Source organism: Dromaius novaehollandiae, chromosome 3 (assembly GCF_036370855.1).
Source record: "Dromaius novaehollandiae isolate bDroNov1 chromosome 3, bDroNov1.hap1, whole genome shotgun sequence".
NCBI classification, from domain to species: Eukaryota; Metazoa; Chordata; class Aves; order Casuariiformes; family Dromaiidae; genus Dromaius; species Dromaius novaehollandiae.
The window spans coordinates 6,827,302-6,850,076 of NC_088100.1; the positions used below are offsets into that span (position 1 = coordinate 6,827,302).

At 38.8% G+C, this 22,775-nt stretch overlaps 1 protein-coding gene across 2 annotated transcripts in view; it reads right to left on the reverse strand.

Moving 5' to 3' along the window:
* Positions 1-22,775, reverse strand: part of CLIC5 (chloride intracellular channel 5) — a 79,797-nt gene that overhangs the window by 21,007 nt on the left and 36,015 nt on the right. For both annotated transcript variants that reach the window (XM_026093832.2, XM_026093833.2), the window contains exons 2-4: positions 12,994-13,103; positions 12,536-12,661; positions 11,071-11,177 (exon numbers count right to left, since the gene is read on the reverse strand). In XM_026093832.2, the coding sequence (XP_025949617.1) occupies positions 11,071-11,177; positions 12,536-12,661; positions 12,994-13,103 (343 nt within the window). The remainder of the gene's footprint in view (positions 1-11,070; positions 11,178-12,535; positions 12,662-12,993; positions 13,104-22,775) is intronic.

Below are 22,775 nucleotides of genomic sequence, written 5' to 3' on the forward strand. Positions count from 1 at the left end.
AGACTTTCATCCTGGTAGCTCTTCTACCAAACTTACATTGCTAAAAGCAGTAATGCACCAGCCATGGACATTTGTTCCAGATTAGAGGGGGAGAGAAAGGTGGGTATTCTCTTGAAATGCAGTGTGAAGTATCTGAATCAGAAAACCTAGGAATATCGGTTCTGTGTTCTTCTTCCTCCATGGCAGTCAGACTGTAAATATCACAAAAAGAACAGGCATTGTCCTTTCTTTTTGACAACATCTGTCCTTCTCCCAAATAACACCTAGTGAAACAGGTGCATTGATAATATCATTAAAATGAAAATTAAACACACTTTTTCAAGTATCTAGAAAGACTGGCTTTTGAATTGATTCTAGCTCTAGATTAAAAACTCAGATTACTTCCTCCACTTTGCTTAGTCAGTTTTACAGTGAAGTCAGAAAACAAATGTAATATTTGTAAAGTTATTGTGAAGAATGTGTTTGGAGCACCTTCAAATGCTGTTTTAAAGAAAAAACCACAGGTTTTAGAATGATGCCCCCAAAAAGTGTTCACTTCCAAGTCTCCTGCTAGTTGAAACGACCCTGAGGGCAGGAAGCAACTGAATGTAAAATTACTGGCCTACAAGTGCCCTGGGAAGAACAGTACCTAACTTGCATTTCACAAATCATCTTAACCCTGTAGCAGCACATAAGTGACAAGCATCATTTCTAGAGCACATCCCCAAGGGCCTAATGCTGACCTCTGTGATACCAGTTCTGTACAGGTGTGCCTATACCAAGTGCAGAGAAGCAGTAGCTGATTTACATCAGAACCCAGGAAAAAAAAATCAATCCCTACACATCATAAAGCCACATATTCATAGTGCAAGATTATCACTCCAATATCTTGACTTTTAAGACGCTGTGTGTTCATTCAGAGTGTAAAGTTTTGTTTAACTAGCAAAGAGCAAACAAGATGATTCTGGGACTAACAAAGAAAAACTAACTACAGAATGTTTTTGCATTAAAATAAGACTAAAGTTAGCTTCTGATACAGTACAACCGAACTCCAGTGACAGTGCTATGGGGACCCCTTGTGTTCTAACATTTAAGCAAACAAAATTATTCCTAAACAAGCTGTTGATGCTTGCATATTTATTATCAATTTCTTTCAATTTTATATGCATAGTGGAAAAATTCTGCTTTTATTTACAACAGCATAATCCCAACTACATTCCACAGATTTAAACTAAGTTGTTTCACTTATACAGTAGTAGAGTGAAGACACATGAGATGGAAACTCAGCAATACTGTATTCATATATACATTCAGTATATCATACTTAGAGACTGGGAAAAGTCTGGTTTTTCTCTGGTGCCACTTGTCACTCTTAGTATAACTTACTGGATCTAAACAAAGTGGCTCAAGATCTGCAGTGAGACGGAGGGAGATGATTCTAGTCCTGTGTATTGTACTGTTCTTTAAACTGCCTACTCCTTAAGACAATGTCTGTGCATTATATGACACTATGCAATTACTAGAAGTATATATAAATTTAGATATCATAGCTAGCAGAACTTGAGGACGAAATTTTAAAGCTTATTGAGTTCCCAAACTTTCAGCTCACTTAGCAAATCTCAGCCTTCGTGTTTTTTATTCTAATGTTTCTAGTATTTTCTGCCTTTTGTATTCAAAAATGGCCACGGAGACACAAAACGAATGAGGTGATGAGACTGACAAATGAATCAAGTCTCATTCCTTTTCCATTGTCTCTCTGCTTTTGGGATTTTTGTTTCAAGCCCCACGAAATGACATAATCATGATCATCATGATTATGCCTCAACTTAAGATCTCTGAGAGAAGGAGTAACAAAAAGAGTTACAATCATGTCTGGATGTATAAAAGAAACTCAAGTAGTAGTAGGGAGGTCATTTTCCCTCTGTTGCAACAGCCCTGTTGCAACAAATATAAAAAACATTCTTCCCAGTTCTGGTGTCCCCAGTTAAAAGTGGCTTTGGAAATTCCAGAGAGAGGTCAAAGGAGAACAATAATAGTGCTCAAGGACTGGAAAACAAGTCTCAAAACGTCAGCTTTGAAGACTCTGTTTATTCAGCTTCTCAGAGCAGGTTGAGAGGCTGACGTGTCAGCTACTCACCCATGGATAAAATAGCTGATAAGAGCAGGGGAGCCCTTCAGCCTTGCAGACATGGCATGAAATGGTCTAACAGTTGGAAGCTGGACAAATTCAAGTTTGAAATCAATCTGTTCCCTCATTGTTAAAGCAATGAACAGTTTAAGCTACAAACAAGGATGCAGGGGAGGTAGGTTCACTTCCAGGGGTGTTTATGAAGAGATTCAGACAAGGCAAGCCTTAGGACAGCTCTGGGAGAAATGCTACCATGGGATGGAGGGGGATAGAGTCACACACGCAGGTCATGGCCTAGGCACTTATGAATCTGTAATACCACCTTTTTTGTCTTGGAGCAAGGACAGAAGTGGACTGCCTGTACTGCCCTCAATGCCTATTTGCTACTAGCCATTAAGATAATGAACATAATTAAATCTCCTGCTTTGAGACTTGAGACATTTGCAGACAATCAAACCTTTCCCCCCAATATACAATTAATCAGACGTGTTATGGGGTTTATCCATGACCATTTGGTCATTCTCTGCCAGAAATGGGAACAGCTAGACTTTGTGTTGGGTGGATCATTGCCTTGGAGTGGTGCAGAAAGTCTTGCTGAGTAGATGCCTCCTCACATGTTCAGAGTCATCCTGATTCCAGATTAAGGCCCAGGAAAGAATTTTCTTCCAGATCTGACTGCCTGAATCAGCAGGGATTCACCTTTCTCTTCAGTGCAGAGTATGGACCAGCTATTACAATCATCTGGCATCTCTCACCCAATAAATTCCCCCTCTTACAAGGGCATTGTGCACCAAAGATAATTTGCTTCTTTTGATCCCCGCCTGTGACACACAATAGCTTATAGCTGAGGCTATAGGTATTTATCATTTTATTTACAGGCATAGTACTTCAGCTAAAGGACTGAAATACTAAAATATATGTGCTCAATGTGCAAAATTGATTGGGCTGTCATATGCAAGAGATATAATAAATAACCCAAAGGTCCCTCTAGCCTCAGACACTGTGAAATTCTGAAACTTTTTCTGCAGTCAGAAGAATCCAGATATTTAGAAAAGAATTACATCTCCAGGTCTCATTTAGTCACCTTATTACCAGCACTGCTTTTAAGAGAAAGGTCAAGTATCTGCTCTAATAAGGAAAATTAGCAACATTGATTTTCAGTTATGTTTCATTCATTCCTCTTTTCCCAGTTATTTTATGAAGAACATTTGCATGCATAAAACAAAAAAAAATGTTTTGGGAAAAAAGGATTCTGGGCCAGTCCTTTTCCCTTTGAAGTCACTAACAGTTTTGCAAACTGACTTCAGTAAAATCAGGAGCCAGTCACTGGGTTCTCTATCATGTGATATCTTGTTCTACCATTGCTAAATATAAGCTTGTGAACAATTGTCTTTGGGAAAAAAAAGACTAGTTGGGTGTTTAAATCTAGGCATTTGCTCATATAAGATTTGGACACTTTGCTGAGTAAGGACATAACTTCATCTAAATCTTTGCTGAAGGGAATACATTTAAGATCCACCAAGAATATAGAAATAAGTGAAGTTACGCACCAGTGCGAACAGTAGAGCAATGAAGTTAAAACTGAATTCTAAATAATAATGTAATTTAGGCCTCCCATTCCAGCAGCAAGGCGCTTAATTCCTCCCAGGACTGCTGCCGCCAGATTGCTCTAATCCATTTCCAGCTGTGCTACTGCTCCTGTGTGCAAGCAAGGGAGCTCGGCTGGGAAACAGAACAAAGCATCCCAGTTAAGCCAGCAGCACTTGGAGGAATATTCAAACACACAGGGGAAATAATTCCTTCTTAAAAAAAGTGTCTGCCAACTACTGTTCCTATTGCATGCATTTCAGGCTAGGCTTAGACTGTGCATATAGGCCCTGATTCTGCAAAGGTCTTAAGAACATGCCTTAATTTTATGCATATCATCAACCTCATTGACTTCAAGATATATATTCAGCTGTTTTTTAGGGCTTTGCAAACTTTCTGTCTCATACATACACATACACACACACGCACACACAAGCATACATATATTCTTTCGTTCTCTTTCTCTCTCCATGGTATGCTATGGTTTCAAAGCTACAAAAACATGAATACATAGATTTGTAAGAAAATTACATCTGCTAATACATGAGTAGAAAAGAGTAGTAAATATTTACTTCCCAGAGTGGCTGCATCTAGGAGTGCTAATCGGGACCTGGCCCCCATTGCACTAAATGGTGGGTGTACAAAGACAGGGATCACTGCTTGGAGCACTTACAATCTGAGCACATCTGGATTTACAGGGAGTTTCAGTTTTGTTTTTGTTTTGTTATTAAACAGTATTTTTCACCTATTTCCATCAGGAGAGCTACATACTTTCCCTAGTAATTTAAAGTTAAAAGGTCTCGGAGGGAGGAAAAAACTCTAAATGATAAAACTTTTGGAAACTTTCCCTAGTAATGTACATATTTCCAAGGCTAAGATTATGGTTTGTTATCATTTTAGGAAACTGAAAACCTCCTCCTTCTGATGGCATAAAATTTCAGTTCTTAGTTTTGGCAGGTCAGAAGATAGTGGTCCTTAAACCTGTCACTGGTACCAGACAGAATATTGACTGTGCTAGGCCTCCTGCCACCATAATTTTGAGAAAATTTTTCAAAAAATTATTCTCAAGCAAAATTATTTTGTAAACTGCAGTTTCTGAGCATTTCAGAATCAGACTTTGATTAGGGGGCAGAAAGCAGATAAAGGAATCTAGGATGGATGATAACTGAAACATCGCATTACTTAACAAGTTAGCGCATAGCTATCAGTACTATTTTAGGGGTCTTTATATGTGTGTTTTTATAAAGAGACAGAGTGGAGAACAGTTTTATTAACATATCATGAGTGAGTTATATGGGTCATCCCAAATGAATGGCAATAAAACTTTATATCACACTCACCAACATGTATTTGGTATTTTATGGGCCACAAATGTTGCAGAAAAGCTATTTTACATATGTTTTAAAGAGTGGGTATTTTTTATATTATGACTGGTTTTGTAATGCTGCCAGGCACTTTAGTTACCACGAGCCCAACAGTACTCAGCTCAGATGGAGCCATAAAAACGTGTTTAAAATGCTCTGAAATAGCTTTTTTTGTGCTTCAAAGTGCCACAGTTAAAGATCTGTCATCCTGAAACCATCCGTAGCTAGAAAGCCCGTCATAAAGTAAGTCCTTTTTGCTAAAATGATTTTAAAATCTATTTCTAGTCTTTCTTGGTTGCACAACAGAGAAAACAGGAGGACAACTTATGGCTCATGCTGGCTTAAAGCACGGCGGTGCCTTAGGGAAAGATGTTTTGCTTCACTATGCCTATCTGCTTCTGTAGAGTAGACTAGACCGTGCTTGTCAGGATGACACAGGCTGACCCACAGCATCAAGAAGCCTACTGCCCTGGCTACAAGCATAAGCTCAGATCTAGGAAGGATCTGCACCACAGAGCCATTATTATTGTAAATATTCTACATAGGTTTCTGAAGTGAACTGATGTGTTTTTCTGCTTATTTAAGGAGGTTTGTGATGGCTTCTAGAAAGGATCAGAGCACACTGTCCAGACTGTGCACATGCCTATGCCATGGGTCTGACTCTCTCAGTTGGAAGGAATAGCTCCATAAAACTCAGTGGAGTTAAAGTAGCATAAAACTGATGTAGGTCAGCTTAAGATTCAAGGCCTGTATCTGTATGTGCCTATCTATTATATAACTACACACGTAGCACATAAAGAGAGGCATTTCCCACCTCACATGCGTAACCACAAAGTGTGATGCAGCTACTGAAGGAGGTGAACAGCATTTAATCACATGTAAATTAATGATTTAAATGTTCTTTTATTTTTGGCTCCTTGATGTAAATCCAAACCAGACAAGTGGAATCCTCTGGTCAGACGGCTGGAAATTCCAATGAATGAAATCATGCTGGTGGTCTCCCAGCTCAGAGCCTTCTGAAGAGCAGTACAGTAAAATATCCTTCCGTACCACTAATGAATGCGCCCACCCACACTGGAGCTAGTGCCCCCTAAGAACTCAATTCAAGAACAACTTTTTAAACTCATAAATGAAATCAAAGGGCTCATTCTGTGAGCCAAAGAACTTACAATTTTAGGAGGAACTGTTAATGGGTGGTTACTATAGGTTGTCCCCTATTTGTAGTATACAGGCACGCAAGAAAAAATAATAATCATAATACAGAATATGTACACAGTATTCCAACTAATTAAATTTCATCCTCCTCGAATGAATAGATAAATTGTTACTACCCTGATTACTGTACAGAGCCTGAGTGATTTGCTCAACATCAACAAGAGGAACCAAAGTAAACTCTCACAAGGTCCTGATTTTCTTTCCTGTGTTCAGATGAGGTCTCCTTCTAGATATAAAACAATCAATAAACAACCAGAAACTTTCAAATTAATTGTGGAAACTTAAGTAATTTAAACCTAAGCAAATGCATCCAGAAAATCATTTTTAAGACACTGAATTCTTCCAAGGGCTCCCGTTCTTATATCAGCCATGAGGTGAATTAACACTTCTAATTTCAAGTACAGTGGTGGAGTCCAGGGATAATGGTTGGAGGACCGAATAACCTAGCTGTGCTGTCTAAGCAAGACAAGGAACTATTCCTGCAATGAGAAGACCACTCCTTCAGAGAAGCCTGTTATAAAATTATCGAGTGACATGGGGGGTGGAAGGAATCAAGCCCGTTGTAATTGAACTGACTTGAAATAATAAACGCACACACTTTCTTTAAACACAGCTTGCCACATCCTGAGAATCTGGAATCAATTCCTTCCCTTTCAAGAAGCTTAAAAGTAGTGGAACTTTGATATGGCATGAGTATGTTTGCTTCTGGGCTTACAGCCCTAGCCAGCCTGTTCCAAACCTTTCAACATTTTTATATTATAAGACAGAAAAGTTAGCAAAACAAAGATGGAAAAAAAGAATCAGAAATTCAGGGAACTATTAAGGAAGGACAGGCTAGCTGCCAAATACCTTTGGTGAGCAAATAAATCATGATCAATCACATATTGCCATACAGACTTGCACAAGAAGGTTATCACCTGCTTCGGTGCCAGGCATAAAATATAATGGCATGTGGCTAATGAAGTACTGCATGAATCCAGAAAAAAAAGTACTATTTTTCTCTGTAAAGTTTAAGCATTTTACTTCTAAGTATTTTTAACTCATCCAGAAAAAATACAGATTTTTCCATGAAAACTTTGTCAAAATCAATAGGTTACTATGAAACACTTCTCTTTTAACAATGCTGCATTTGTAACAGAAAACTGTTTTGACAAAAGGAAACCTGTTTTGTTAAGGGGATGTTTCAGCTTTGATTGTAAAGTGTATTGCTTTATATATTCACATATTTGCCAGCAGAGGGTATCACAATCTTAGAAACAAATAGAGATATGTATCATTGTGTCCATTTTACATGCAAGAAGTGAGACAGACACTAGACTAAGAAATTACAAACACTGTTTTCTTCAGTAACATTTTTTCCACTTTTGGAAAATAAATCATTGAGATTCTTTTAAGCTACATGCTGTTATCAGTAGCTTCTCACCACCACTCTGCAGACAGGAAACATCACAATGAAATAGCTGCCATAAAGATGGCATCACGTGAAGTTTCAAATCGTTGCATGACTCTAACCATCAACCCCACGAAGTGAAACACCAGCTTTGACTTATCTTCAGCATACATCAGGTTGTCATTAATTGTCATGTCCAGTATCCTCATACAGCATAAATCTCATTAATAACCTCAACCACTTAACCCCACTTTTCAGGAAAAACTGAATAGCCATAGGCTGTAGGGAGCTCATGTTACTTAGACCTCATGATCTCTGCTAAACCAGTACGCTACAAAGAATGATCACGTATAAGCCATCTAACCTACACATCTCGCAGCTGGAGACAGGCTGATGTTATAAATTCATAGTCTGATTTTCCACACATTAATGAATTTACCTCCCTGACTTTCAAGTTAAGGGAATATAATATAAACAATCTGATGGCTGGTGATTTAGGCTACCTAGGATTCAACACTGGCCTGTTCTAAGCCAAAAGAAATTAATACAATATAATGCTCTGGGTTGGCTGTTCTGTTTTGGAGCTTTTAATAAGTGTTTTTCTATTTGTGTATTCTGATCATGTGCAACTGATGTCCCAGTCACTGGTGTGGCTTTCCTCCTCAACCTGAAAATTGAGCCAGTTGTAGATATAAGACAATATATGATGTTTTATACATAAATTCATGAGGATTACAAATTTTTATTATTCTTCATTTCTAATTTTGGTAGGACATTGGGATTTATGAGAGCTGAGAGCTGCTGTGTATAAGAAATGCATAACATAGCCACAAGCAGCACTCTGAGTTCTTTTTGGATCTTGCCTACTCACATGGAGATAGGGAAAGGGACATTTTCCTAAGTAGTAATTATATTTATTTATAAAGTGCTTTCTGTTACTGCAGAACTATATATAATTACTTCTGCTCTTCTATGGGAAGGATAAGCCATCAGAACCTGTTCCAAAATGGCATGATCAGAACTAGACCCCAGATCCTTTTTTTATTGCTGCTGCAATTTTTAAAAATACCAACCAAAATGAGAGAGACCTGTTTGGAAATGTGAATACAGTCATGCTGTCCTTTCCTTTCTGTTTTGCACATTGTCTTTTCACTGCTACAGGAATCTGACCCAGCGACCTTTAAATTAACTTGTTATCTGCCAGTAAATTGCTTTTACAAAGTCATCCAAACCAGCATTCAGAATAACTTCTGTGGGTTCAGGTGAATTGGAAGGGATACTGTAGTGGGTAAAACGTCAGTGTGGGATGAGGGAAACAATTCTTGAAAACTGAAAGCCAATTATGCTACTGAAATTGAGGTGTCCTTCCTGCGTGGTGTGAGTCTCCACTCATAGTCCCAGGTACTCAGAAGTCCTCAGGTAATTTACTCTCTTGATATAAAGAACATGTAGGTACTACATATATTCTGATAGCCTCTACTTTATTCTCCTTGCACTTCAGCACACCAGCTGTAAAAAATCAAGCTAAAAGCATTTCCCTTCTTCAAAGGGGAAAGCTGAGTATCTGTATGTTCAGAGATTGCAAAGTGTCTCAATATCACAACAGCATGAACTATCTAAGGAAAGCAGAGTGAGGAAGTTTGGATGGAACAAAGCTTGTTGCTCTCCTGCAGCTTAGTATCTCTTTTTTTTCCTATAACCCTGGTATGCTCTATTGCCATCGAGAAGGATTTTCCTTTTATTTGCGAGAGTATCTAAAACAAAAGTTTGTCAGACAGAGCTAAAGATATCTTCCATCAATCATACTGGAGCTAGTAAAAATGTAGAGACCTAATCATGAGCACTTTGCTGGGTTAGATTCTTTATCTTATAGTAGTGGATAACTGACCTTGAATTTCAGCTCTGGCAATAGCCAGATGCAGATACACCTAGGCTGACCATTTATTACTGCCAAACCTTGTGAGTCCAGGGATTTGCATGTTGCACAGTCACTGAGAAACAACACATTGGGATTATGCATGGCAGACACATACCCATGACAGTTTTAGAATGTAAGGGACAGAGCACAGTTGAATCTAAGATTAACAGTTATGCAGCAGACTATAAAAATTCCTTGTAAATAGCCAAGATATTTTATTTTCACTGTAACAGTTATTTAATCTAACACTCTTGATATAGTTTCTTTTTATAAGCTTCCCTACAGAGGTTAGCTGAGCATCCCATCAGTATTAGGCAAAAATTCACTTTTTAGGATCCCTGAGAAGTGAAGCACTATAATTTCCTTCTGTTTATGACACAAAAATATTAAGGAGCAGACTGTTATCTGACATAAATCATCATTTATCCATTTTCATCTTATGGGTCAGCCGCAGGCAATGAAATACAATTGCACAAATGAAATCTGTGGCAGAGCTGGAACCTGAAAAATATACTTTTCTCTGAAATAACTGATGTGAATTCATGGTATTTAACTTATCTTCATGTCTCTGCTGTGAAAACTAGTTATACAAGATAAGATGTACATCAGTGAGCAACTGGAAATATTCTACTAGATCATCTCAAGGAATATGGCAGTGTAAATCCATCAGCCTTCATGAAGCAACAGTGGCTTAGATTAGCTGAAGTTTTGCCTCTCTGAGGCAAATGTGGAGAAGAGGAATGTTTAGAAAAGCAATTTCATTAAGAAGGTAGTGTATGCCTGTAAAAGTGCATATCATGCAGGTTCTAGACGGGTTATTTGTTTTGATACACAACCATGTAAGAGAAAGTCTTGAGCTTATAGAGTGCAATTACATTTCTTCAACCTAGAATAAATCGCTTCCTTCATTTAATTACTTTCGGTTTAATGTTTTGCTATAACTTGGTTACAAGCAAATTAGCTATACCAGCTTAAAATAATCACAAGATAATAACTAGGGTAAGATTCTGGTATCAGTGGCTACATCTAACAAATTATACAGCATCAGGACATGGGCTCCTCTAGCACAGTCATTCACTGCTAAATTGTTACTACTGTCCCCAGCACAGTTTTGGGTCTGGTCAACTAGCACCAGTGCCTGCCTGGGCTGAATGCAGGAGGTAGCACGGGCAATTACCCATTTCCAGTAAGTAGTATGAGGCCCTGTTTTGGTGAGGAAGTATAGCTGTGTGAACAGGAGCTATGTCATGGCAGCTGGTAAAAGGACTACTGAACAGTGTGTGACCTGTTTTATTTACTAGTGTAGATGCAGTTAATTAGACTATGGACATGTGAGTTAAGCCCACTGAACTCACCATCCCAAACTGATCAGCAGCAGTGACTGATGTCATTTGAACACAGTTTACAATAAAATGATTATAGAATCGCAAAATTATTAAACTTCTAAGCACACAAACACCCTGGCACATTTTGTAATGATCCTACTTACCAGCATTATCCTGCTGCTTGGTATTTTTTATATAGGCAGAAAATTTGGAGAAGATATCTATTCCAGCAGTGTTTGATTCCCGGTGCTTGGCAGCCAGCTTGGGATACCTGAAAAGAGAGGAACAGTTTAGAAAGTAACATCTCGTTTTTACTAGCAATGCAGTGATGATTACAAATACAATTTACAAGAATAAAGATAAAAGCCCTGTACAACAAACTGTAATTAACATTGCCATTCATTTCAAAACAACAGCTTGGCAATACCCTCTTAATAATACCTTTGTCTGGTAAGGCAGGCGTTTGGACACTTACACAGTGATGGCTTTATGACAAGGGTAATTGCACTGGTGCTTTATGTGACCCTGATCCAAGATACAGTGGCCTTAAATCAGAAGGAAGCATATATTTCCATTAAAGGTGCAGGGTAGTTTGGCAGTCAACTCTCTCTATTATGAATGGCAGTTGTGTCTAATTCCTTACTCCGAAAATGTATTCCAGAATGTAATAGCAAGGAGTGTTAGCATTACCCAGGTGGTGGAACATAAAGTTTTCAGTCTCTGAATTGTTGTTTTTTAAAGACATCTGGTGCAAAGGAATATATTGATTTGAAAGACCAACACAAACTAATCACTCCTACTGATTTCAGTGGGTCTTGGATCAGGGTGTATAAAACTTAAATATCTGATCTCCTGCCTCAGGACTGGCCAATAGCTGCTGATTCAGTTGGAGGTAAAACACTCCATAAGGCACCTAGCCAATTTTCATTAATTCATAGATTTTAAGGTCCAAAACACAAGCCAAAGAATTTTTTCCCATTATCCTTGTATTAAATCCAAAATGTTTGACTAACTAAGGTATATCTGGTGAATCTGACACTTCCCTTGGTACTTTGTTCCAATGGTTAATCATCCATACTGAAAAATCTCTGCCTTCTATCTAATCTGAATTAGTTTTGTTATAACTTCCGGTAACGGGCTCTTGTCATTTCTAACTAGAATAACGATCACTTTTCTGCCTCCAGAGTTGCTCATACTCTGTAATCACTTCCCCTCACAACCTTTTTGATAAACCATGCAGCTCAGAAATGTTAAGTTTTTCACGGTAAAACACTTTTCCTGGCATAGATATTTGTGTGTGGCAATTCTCTGCATTCACTCCAAGTTATTTTTAGCACTTTTTGTCAAATGTGGACACCAGACCCCTACAAAAATTTTCTAGTATTGATCTCCTTAATTCTGCATACAAGGGCATCCTGAAGTGTGTACAGAGAAAACATTCTGCAGTTATTAGTCATACAAGTAACTTTCACACATGGAAGTCATCTCACTGAAGCCAGCAAATTTCATAACTAATATTACTCCTGTAAGTAAAGACTGTAGGAGGGAGTGCTTTTTGAGAACTCCTTCTAGGACATCATTCATTCCTAGGAAGTGGAACATTTACTGAAAAAAATCCCAAGTTCTTACTTTGGAGGTGCGAGAGTCTCTTCCAAGAATTCCTCAATCTTGTTAACATCTGTCTTGACTTCTCCATTAAAAGTCAAGAAAGGTGGGTGGGTCCCAGGAGCCAGATTGTGTAGATCAGCTGGCTTTCTGCAGAGGGAAGAAAAGTCATGAAATCACTAATCTTTATGATCATGTAGTCACACAGACATTTATAGTTCCTACAAAATCCGTTGTTTGTCCTTCTCTGTCTTCAGCAGTTTGTGGTTAGAATACTTTGAAAGAACCCCGAGAATCCTATTTAATATCAAAACATTCCACAAGTGGGAAAAAAAAAACCCCTAAACCTGAATCCCAACTATTTTGTTGTGCACCACAGACTCTCTGAGCCAGACACAAATCCGATTGAACTCGGTGGGTGCTTTCTACCGGATAAACACCAGATCATATAACTATTTCCAATTAAACTGAACAATTTTTACCTTTTCAGGTCAACAGTGGTGACGTTGAACACAACTCCTTTGAGCCAGAGGATCATGAAGAGACGCTGGGAGAATGGACAATTCCCAATGCTTTCTCCATCTATACCAGCCTGAGGGACAGAAAGAGAGCAAAAATAGAGTGCAGGCATGTTAGTTACTTATCTACCTCCCGAAAGAAAAATGGCTGTTGAAACAAAAATACCTAGTTCAAAAATAACCTACATAACCTGTTATTTGATATAGTTTATCATCAACACAAGAACAGATTTACTCCAGGACTTAGCCCTTGTCAGGACCTTAAGAAAAAACACAGTGCCTCCCACGGGCAGTTCTGGCTAAAGAAAATGTGTTTCTAGCTTATGTCTAGCTACATTTAGGAGCACTGTATTTTCTATCAATTTCTCTCACCCCTACAAGACGGCTTGCTTAATGGATATGCTAGAAAACTCAGGACAGGCTTACTGCTCCATTTAAGTCTATGAACTGCAGCTTCTATCAGTTCTGCTGATATCTGTTTCCCTGTTCCACTGAGACATGTCCAAAATGGGGACACTCACATCTAGATTTAAACCCAAGCACTGCTAATATTCAAAGGTATTTGCACTAGGACTCCTTGTTCACATCCAGTAAAACAGCCTCAGACACAGACAGCCGAATCCAGATAGAAATCTGAATCTAACCTCTTCCAAAGTTCAAGGCAAATTTCAGGTACAACACTCAGTCTGTTCCTATCACTGGTACCTAATGAGTTGCCTACAAACCACTGCAAAACAACGAAAAACTGCTGGTGTTAGCATTGAGGAAACAGCCTGTTTTTTTCCTCTAAAAATTTATGGTCCTTAGCCATGCAAATTCTGACTTTGAGCCATGGAGGGATACAAATAACCCTGGTTAAACTGAGCCAAAGCCGTGTCCAAGGACAACATCCTTGTACAATAATTATGCTTGTGGCCAAAGCTTTCAGGACGATAATGGTTTTGATAGATTTCCATTTTAATTTGTGGTACTATTGTGTTTAGAAGATTCTTACAATCCTGGTGAAGCAACCAACCTTCCTTTGTTGACCCATATGGGTTGCATAACTGTATTTATGCACGCAGTGCATGTCTGAAAACAGCTGATGAAAGAACTAAGCAAATACATGTTCTTTTCTTTTGGAGAAAATATTCTATTACCCAGCTGTCATAAATTTCATCTTCTCAAGTACTGAAGCTGTTAGGTAGCATTTCTGTGTCCTAAAGAAGGCATCACTTCTAATTATTGCAGCTCTGTGAAACATCCACAGCACAACTAGAAACATTTTGAGATGTGTCCATTGCTACAAGTTCAGGCCTTCCATGCAAAATGTTTAGCTGAAAGATTTCAGAGACATCTCACTGTAAAGCTTAGGGCTATGTAAGGAGCTTTTCTCGGGGTTCAGATTTAGATTCAAACACTCTCTAGAGATATTTGGATCTGGAGGTACAGTTTGGTTGCACTTTTACTTGAAATTATGCATCTGCTATATACCTGGCTTTGGCAAGAACCAGCGAACAGTATGGGTGAAAGAGCGGTACAAGGACAAGCAGGAAACGATGCCTCTTCTCAGATGCCTGGGGTGAGAGTAGCCTAGTTTTGCACTACTTCATTAATTAAGTAGTTAGCTCTGTTCTGCAAATTTCATGGCAAAACAATGACAATGTTTCCACAGGAAACCAGGCACCATAGTGTTGGATGGAGTAATTACTATGAAATTATATTTGTTGATTTGGCTTTGGCTTATTAAACCAGTGCCAAGACCTTTTAACTTCTTAGCCTTCCTAAAAAGAGGCAAATACTGTAAGAGAATACAGTGATATGACACCAAATTTTCCTTTTCTTAATTACCATCATAATCATAACCTTCATACTAGAGTTGGCTGAGTCTACAAGCAATATAGAACAAACCGAAAATTTGTAGAAAAACAGATTGACCACTGAATTAGAGGGCAGAAGAGTCCAGCAGAAGGTTTGGTTCTGATCTTACCTGCTCTGGTTTTACTTTGGCTCATAACTCCATTGAGTCTGATTCACTCTTCACCAGACTCGTTTCAAAGTGAGTATAAAACACTAATTTTCCAAGTCTTGCAAACACCTTGCGAGAAAGCGGTCTCACCTGGGGCTTGTCTCACAATAACACGCAACGGTCCAGCCCTCATACAGGTCTCAGCACGGAAGCAAAATGCTTACCTGCCCGTCCTAATCCATTTCTTGTGCTGTAAGTAACAAATTTCACCCTTTAAGGAAACAGGCTCAGGGAGCAAGTCATTTCCCTGCTCTCTCCAACTATTTATTCTTATGGGAGGTGTGCAGAAAAAAACAGATCTGCATCTTGTTACACCTCCTCTATTCTGAAAGGAAACAGTCAAAAAAACCCTCAAGAACAGAGTGGATTAAAAGGGGGAGGCGAGTGGAGGGGCGCCAGAGGCTGAATGGCAATGAAGGGCTGGAAGTGAAGGGCTCTGTGAGGCTAAGAAACATAGAATTCACTGGAGACAGGAGAAAGACGTGGCGCCTAAAAGAAATAGGATTCATTTGGGGATAAAAAATGAAATTAATTGTTAGGTCAGATGAGACCTCCAGCAGCACCGAAGGGTCAAAATTGCCCTTCGCTGCCTTCGAAACAGAGTGAGAAACACTAATTGCTACGCACACATTGGGAATGCACAAAGGAAATTCCAGAAATGAAAGATAAACTGAAGAAAAAATATGATATGATCCCTTTTCAAAGCTCATGGATCTGGAAGCCAAGCTCATGATTTGGGTGGAGTCTGACTCATGGGTTTTGATCTCATGTGACTGGCATAGCTGAAAACGCTACCACAAATCACACAGCAAACTGGTGACAGAGAGGGGAACAGAATCAAAATCTCCCCGGCAACACAATTTATCCATTAAATTCAGCGCTTTCCGCAGAAATTATAGGCCAGGCTCTGTTGGTTTTGTGAATCCTTTCCCATTTGCTGATAACAGCAGTCAGTAATTCAATGTTCAGCACTCAGAAAGAGCAAAACCTCAGTAGGTAATAACTTCAAAGGCTTATCAAAGTATCTTGAGATCACTTGTGAGGTCTATTAACTACCAGGAGGAGGTGAGGAAGAACAGAAAACTGCCTAGGCTTAGTCACTTTTACCTTCAAAGAAAAACAGCTTGCTTAAAGTACCCTGGTAGTGATTAAATAAAAGCCTATTATGTATCTGTCCAAGGTTCAGAAACGGAGGAATTAAATAATACCGTCATCAAGAGCAAGAACTCAAACAGTGGACAGAAAGAAAAGAACGAATGAGTGACAGACTGGAGAAACACCATTCATCCCTGCTGTCATTCACAAATGAAGGTATCTTCTCATGTAGGTTCCCCAAAGCACAGCAAAAGGGATCCACCACTTACAAAAAAAGAGCAAGCTGATGACATACGCACCCTCCCTGGCAGTAATGCTGGGTATTTCTGTTTTAATGATTACAACCAGGGAGAGACATGAGGGTTCGGGGGCAGTAGGTTCAAGGAAACACAATTTTTAAGACGTGCGTTATAACTCACAGAGGGTTACAGAGCCTCCTTCTCCCCGCAGTGAGCAGCCACTGTTGCTCCTGATGGAGAAAGACCTCACCGGAGAAGACCAACTCACATAGTGACTGCGGAAGAGCAAAACAGATTCCAGGACTTCCTGGGGGCTGGACGCTCTTTGGCCAGCGTTCATGCCACATAAGTAGGAATTTAATTAAGAGGCCTAAGGGAAGGGCCTGGTCACCTGAGGTCCCCATGCAAGTCAAGGAAGGGGAGCACTTCCAAAAGACGATTCTGACTACTTGTCACTTAGAATGAATCTGATGAGTGTTTGATTTTAGGGAGCATGAATCTAAACCCTCAAAACAGAAAAGCTTTTGGAGTTTGTTGAGACAGTATTTCTGGAAAATTATTTTGCTCCATCAATGAAACATCACTTTCTGCTCCCATTGCTTCACATGAACTTACATTTAATTAATCTAGCTACTAAAAAAGATACTTGATGCTTTCCTAGTTAGCCTCCAGACGCCCCAAGTGACACAAGGTCCTGCCCTGGAACTTGGTATAAACACGTTAGGAAAACTCCACCATCATACCAGCTGCTTGCCTCTATCTGAGTAATGGCAAGAATGAACAAGATGTTCTCCCTTATTATTTTTAAGACACTCCTCCTTAAACACTTCAGCTATTTTTAATGAATTAATTAAACCTTAGGGATACTTGTCTGCACGAGAGGGGAATGTACTGACACACTACCAAGGAACAAAATTAAGGAGGTTTCAGAAAAAAAAGTCTCAGTGATTTTATGAGCTTGAGCCAAGTATTTTTAGCAAAGTAGCTGTAATATCAAGATCCCCTGTGCAGCATAGCTGAACGATGTGAACAGGGAGCTCTTCTCAAGTTCAAGCTACTACTTTTCTGTAAGTGAAATAACTGAAATAAACTTCCTCATTTGTTCTGAAAATACTCCAACTGATAAATGCACAGTGACTGCACGCATAGAGAAAAATGTATATTATTTTAACTAACCTTAAGGAGGGGAAAAAAGCAAACTTCATTTCCAGTTATTCCCAAAATACAGCAGTTTTAAAGAAAAATACTGTCGTTAATAATGATCACAAAAATGACTAAGCATCTAGCTTAGGAATTGCAGTGTTGGAAAGAACGGCATATCGGAAAGTGCTGTTTTTTCTAAAGGATCGGGATGTATTTGTTTTTATCTGTTATCCTTCTCTTTTCATTTTTCCTTGCATTGAGGACATTCTACACAACAGTCCAATGTTTTCTTGGATACTAGGGTAAGGTATGCAGATATTTTTGATGACACTAAAACATTTTTATTTTTCAAAAGGATTTTAACAACTTAGCAAAAGCAGGCAGGCTAATTCATCTAAATGTTCAATCTAATCCCAGTAAGGGATTAAGGAGAGATTTGATTTCACCATTCCTACAGTCAAAATCTAGATTCACATTACACATGGTTATGGTCTGTTTTATAATTGGGAAAGAGCCTGCCTTTTGACACTTACTCTCCTTACGCTCAGAACCCAAAGGGGAAGTGAAAATCCTATTCGAAATGTAGAGCAGGCCAGGAAATATCCTATTTATTGTGCCATAAAAAAAAAAAAAATCTGTCTTAGTAATTATACCACACACACAATAGCACAAATCTCCATTGTAGGGAAAAATCATTGGCTGCAACATGAGATCAGACATGCCAAGGTATTGCTTTAGTAAGGATAATTTTTTTCCAATTTCTAGTCTATTTTCTTTCACAACTTCTTGTCCAAATGTAAAAGCCAGTAAGCTATTTGGAGTGCCACCAACGGAGAGGTAAGAAGCGTATATTCATAAAGCAGCACTGGTAGGTCTCAAGTAAGAAGTAAATCTTGTAGCACAAGTCCTGTGTATCACAGAACATTCTTGTTGACTGTGGCTCCGGTTCAGGAAAGCATTTAAGCATGTGCTGAAATACATCCCAATTCAGAGGAAGTATATGCTTGACTTTAAGCATGTTCTTAAGTCCTGATGCTTTCAATGGGACTTAAGCACACACTTAAGTACTTTCCTGAATGGGGGCCTATAACAACAATAATAAATTTACTGTATAGCAATTTCACTTCACTGGACTTTTTCCGAGATTTCATTTTGCTAGGAGAAATTCTTAGCAGCAGTCTTCCAAGGCAGGACAAGATAAAGTCAAAACATATTCATAAGCACACACACATGGAAATGGACCATGTGCATATATGTCAAATAAAAATAGAGTATTTGCTAGAAAGACTGTCAGGGTAGTAACAAAACAAAAAGGAAGTGGTGAAATTCTTTAGCCAGCTCCCCAAAAGCCAGCCAAAATGTTGTCCAAGTCTGGCATACATACAGCCATATATTATAGATGCACATAAGCTTAACTTGGTCTGCACTGCTGGCCAATTTGAGGGAAGCTGGCTTGTTACACTGTGCAGCACGTCAGTAGAGTTGAGGATCTCCACGGAGCTGCAGCTGCATTTCTGGGATCTCTAGAGTTTTGGGAGAGATGAATCTGAACTCCTGAATCATTTAGGATTTTCAGGAGATGGAATTGCAGGTTGGAAATGCCATGGGCATCGGTAGTGAAGACATGACAGATATTTTCTTGAGGTTTAATAAATCATTATTTTCCAGTTTTCTATATTTGGATGAATGGCAGCATGGGCAGGAAGGGATCAGTCATAGAGGTTAGCTTCTTCTCATGAATCCTTTCATGGATGCAATGAACCTGTACAAATAAGTGCTGCTGGTCCTCAGGGCCAGCTAGCCTGAAAGCAGGACTACAAAAAAGGTATTTCTGGTTCTGAAAAAGTGGGCATCTCTGCATCCCACTCCAATGCACTCTCTGTATGCAATGGCACAGTTAACATGTGCGAGGGATTTGAAAAGCTCAGTAAGTAATTTATGAAGAATTTCAGGATTTTGCTCTAAATTGCAATAAAACACATTTTAAAACATTCACAGCTTTATTCAACAGGAGCTGTGGAGTTTTGGGGAGGAGGGAAGCTGAAATATTCTCAATAATTTTGAAATGCAATTTCACCCAGTTGGGCTATAGGGAAGCCAGTAGCGCTGTGAGTTCTGGCTCAGCTGCACATTCTGACCTTAGGCCCAGCGCTCTTCTGGCTTTCCATGGTCCCAGCACCCTGCTAGTCCACTAACCAGACTGCAGGGGGGAAGCGAGCCAGCAAAGAGGAAACCAGGCATGTTGCCCCAGTGGTGTGGCCAAAGCCATTTTACATCTCCATCAGGTATTTGTCAAATTCCAAGCATGCGCTTCAAAAGAATATTGTTCCAGTGGAGATTTTTGTTGACATTCTCATATTCATTTTCTGCCTGATTGCTTGAGAAGCTCCCCGGGGGGGTATACTCCCCAAGCAGGTCTAGAAAATTCTTACCAAGACTTTCAAAAACAACTGTTCCTTCTGGGTGACTCATAGCTTGATCCTCAAAGAGTGGAGAGCTGATATTTGCAAGAAATCAATCGCTTTCAAATTGTCTCAAAGCATCTAAAACTGCTAGCCACTTTGAAAATCTTGGCCTGCAGGTACCACCTACCCTTCAGCCAGTATTTTCACATATTAAAAGAAATCTTACAAACGAAAGATGTGCTATCTGCAGTTGGTCTCTACAATATGGTCTCTACAATAGTGATGATGTTACTGAATGACTCTTGGTCTTCTAGGGCTGGGAAGCGCTGGCTTCCCTATGAGTATTAAGCTACATTGCAGTACTTAACACAGTGCTTAATGCACTGTAACAAAACTTAGATGCCCTCTCATTTAACTACTGCAGGGGACCGTTTTACACATCGAAGCTTATTGACATATATAAAATCCAGGCTTAGCAACTAATGTAGGGACTACCCAAGGAGCTAACTATAAACAGAATCGTTGACAATATCTGGTATTTAGTCTCCCCGGGAAAAAAAAATCTCTCCTCCCTAATTCATAAATTTCTATATATATATTGGTGTAGGAAGACTCATTCTAGATTATTTACTATTAATTCATCATTAAGTTGCATGCATACAATAGGTTAGGGATCTACAAATACAAATCATACAATCAAGATATAAATGATATGATTGATACATGAAATGATATAATTATTTCTTGGTCGAGGGTGTTACAATGATCAGTCTCTGCTTTTATTTTCCATTAATGTTCATCGAATATTCTTCCAGCATTGGCCTTTAGTTTTTTTTAAAGAAAATATAAGAGGTGATCAACCAGCATAAATCATTTTCACAATATATGGCTATCTACCTCTGACTAGTCTGCACTTTTCTAAATCCAAACTGCACAAATGATTTACTGGAGCTCTCAGACATCAAAAAGTTATTTCAAAACAAAACATATCGCATGCAGAGCAGCTGCCAGTGGCTCTAACAAAGCAATGGTGCTCCCAACACTGACTTGCAAAGAAACCACATTAGCCACTGAATGTAACTACAGTGAACAGCTTTGAAAAGCTTTGCTTTTTTGAGACCCATCTTTAACAATTCATGGAGGGTAAATGAGATTCCATGGGGAAAAAAAGAACTCGAGAAATACAGACATATCGGCTTAACATTAACATATAGAAAGATACTGGAAGAAAGGATTAGACAGTAAGTTCACAATCACATGTAGAGTAAGATGATAAGACAAGACCGTATAGACTTGTCAGGAACAAATCACTTTAAACCAATTAAATTTTGTTCTTTGACAGGGTATCCAACATGGTGGGTAAGAAGGAAGTAGTAGGTATCTAGAAGTTGACTTCTGTAAGGTTTTTGGCATATGTTCCAGATCAGATTTTCATAAGCAAAGTAGGGAAGTAGGATCTATATGAAAACTCTATAAAGTGCTTGTAAGAATGGTTGAAAAAATACTTAAGGAAAAGTAATAACCAACTTTTCTGTTAGTCTAGAAATACACATCAAGTAAAAAGTTGCCATAAAGGTCTATGACAAAATGGGTTATATTCAATGTTTCCATTAACCAAATGAAAGATAGAATAAAAAGAACCCTACAAAATTTTATGAGAAAACAAGCAAGGAGATGTTATTGGTATTCTACAGGAGAGAAGCAGACTCTAAACTGACACTGAGAAATTAGAAAAAAGTGTCTCAACTTACTTAAATGGTATTCAGTAAAGAAAATTGCGTGGTATAAAGTGTAAGAACAAAATCTTTGTGCACAAATGCACAATGGGGAATAACTGGTGACGCTACAAGGGTGAAGATTGTACATGCATCACAAACAACATGAATCATCTGTGTATGCTTCTACAAACAACAGCAACAAGATAATGCATCGCATGAGATGTACCACCAGGAGTATCAGACAATATAAAGTCCTCAAGCACGTAGAAGGCTGTTACAAAGAAGAAGATGATGCATTGTTCTTCATGCCCACAGAGGACAGCATTAAGTATTTTACTTAATTTGCAACAATAAAACTTTAAGGGGAAAAAAATCCAGCGTAATTATATGAATAGCGAAACACAAAGCAGGCTTTCCAAGGAGGTTGCGCAACCTACATTACTGGAGGCTTTGAAGAAATCAAAGGAAAAAAAAAGGCAAAACTGGTCTCGACTTATTTAATCCCGCTGCAGAGCACAGAGATTGTATAGGATGCTTTTTCAAATCTCTCTAACAGTATATGTTAGTGACTTCTTGGAAACAAAGCTGCTCTCCTTGCTCTCAGTGCTAGACCCATGGTGGCACACACTTTTGCTTTCCTCTGACCTTCATAGGATGAAATCTGGCCCTGGTGAAGTTGGTGGGAATTTTGCCAGTGATTTTGATGGGACCAGAATTTCACTCATAAGTTTAATGGCCAGAAGGGACAATTATAATAATCTTTCCTGACCTTTTGCATAATATAAACCATAGATTTTACTCAGCCTGTAGCCAACATCTTGTGGTTGAACTGGAACATATGTTTTAGAAGGTTTTTCAGGTTAAACATATGCTAGACATAGAGTGGTAGTAAAATCCCCTCTAGTGGTACATGTTTGCATTGCAGGGTGAAATTTTGACTGCTTTTCAAGTCGACTGCAAATGTCCAAGCTGAAGGATTTTGCTAAATGTAGCTAATTTACCCGTCACTTATAAGTGTATTTTTTTTCTTTTCTAGTAGTTGTATTGCTTTATGTGGATTTAGCTGGTTGAAGGAACCTTAATCACAGGGAGTCAGGGCACAGTGGCACTCAGAAAATAATCACAATCTTCATAAAGG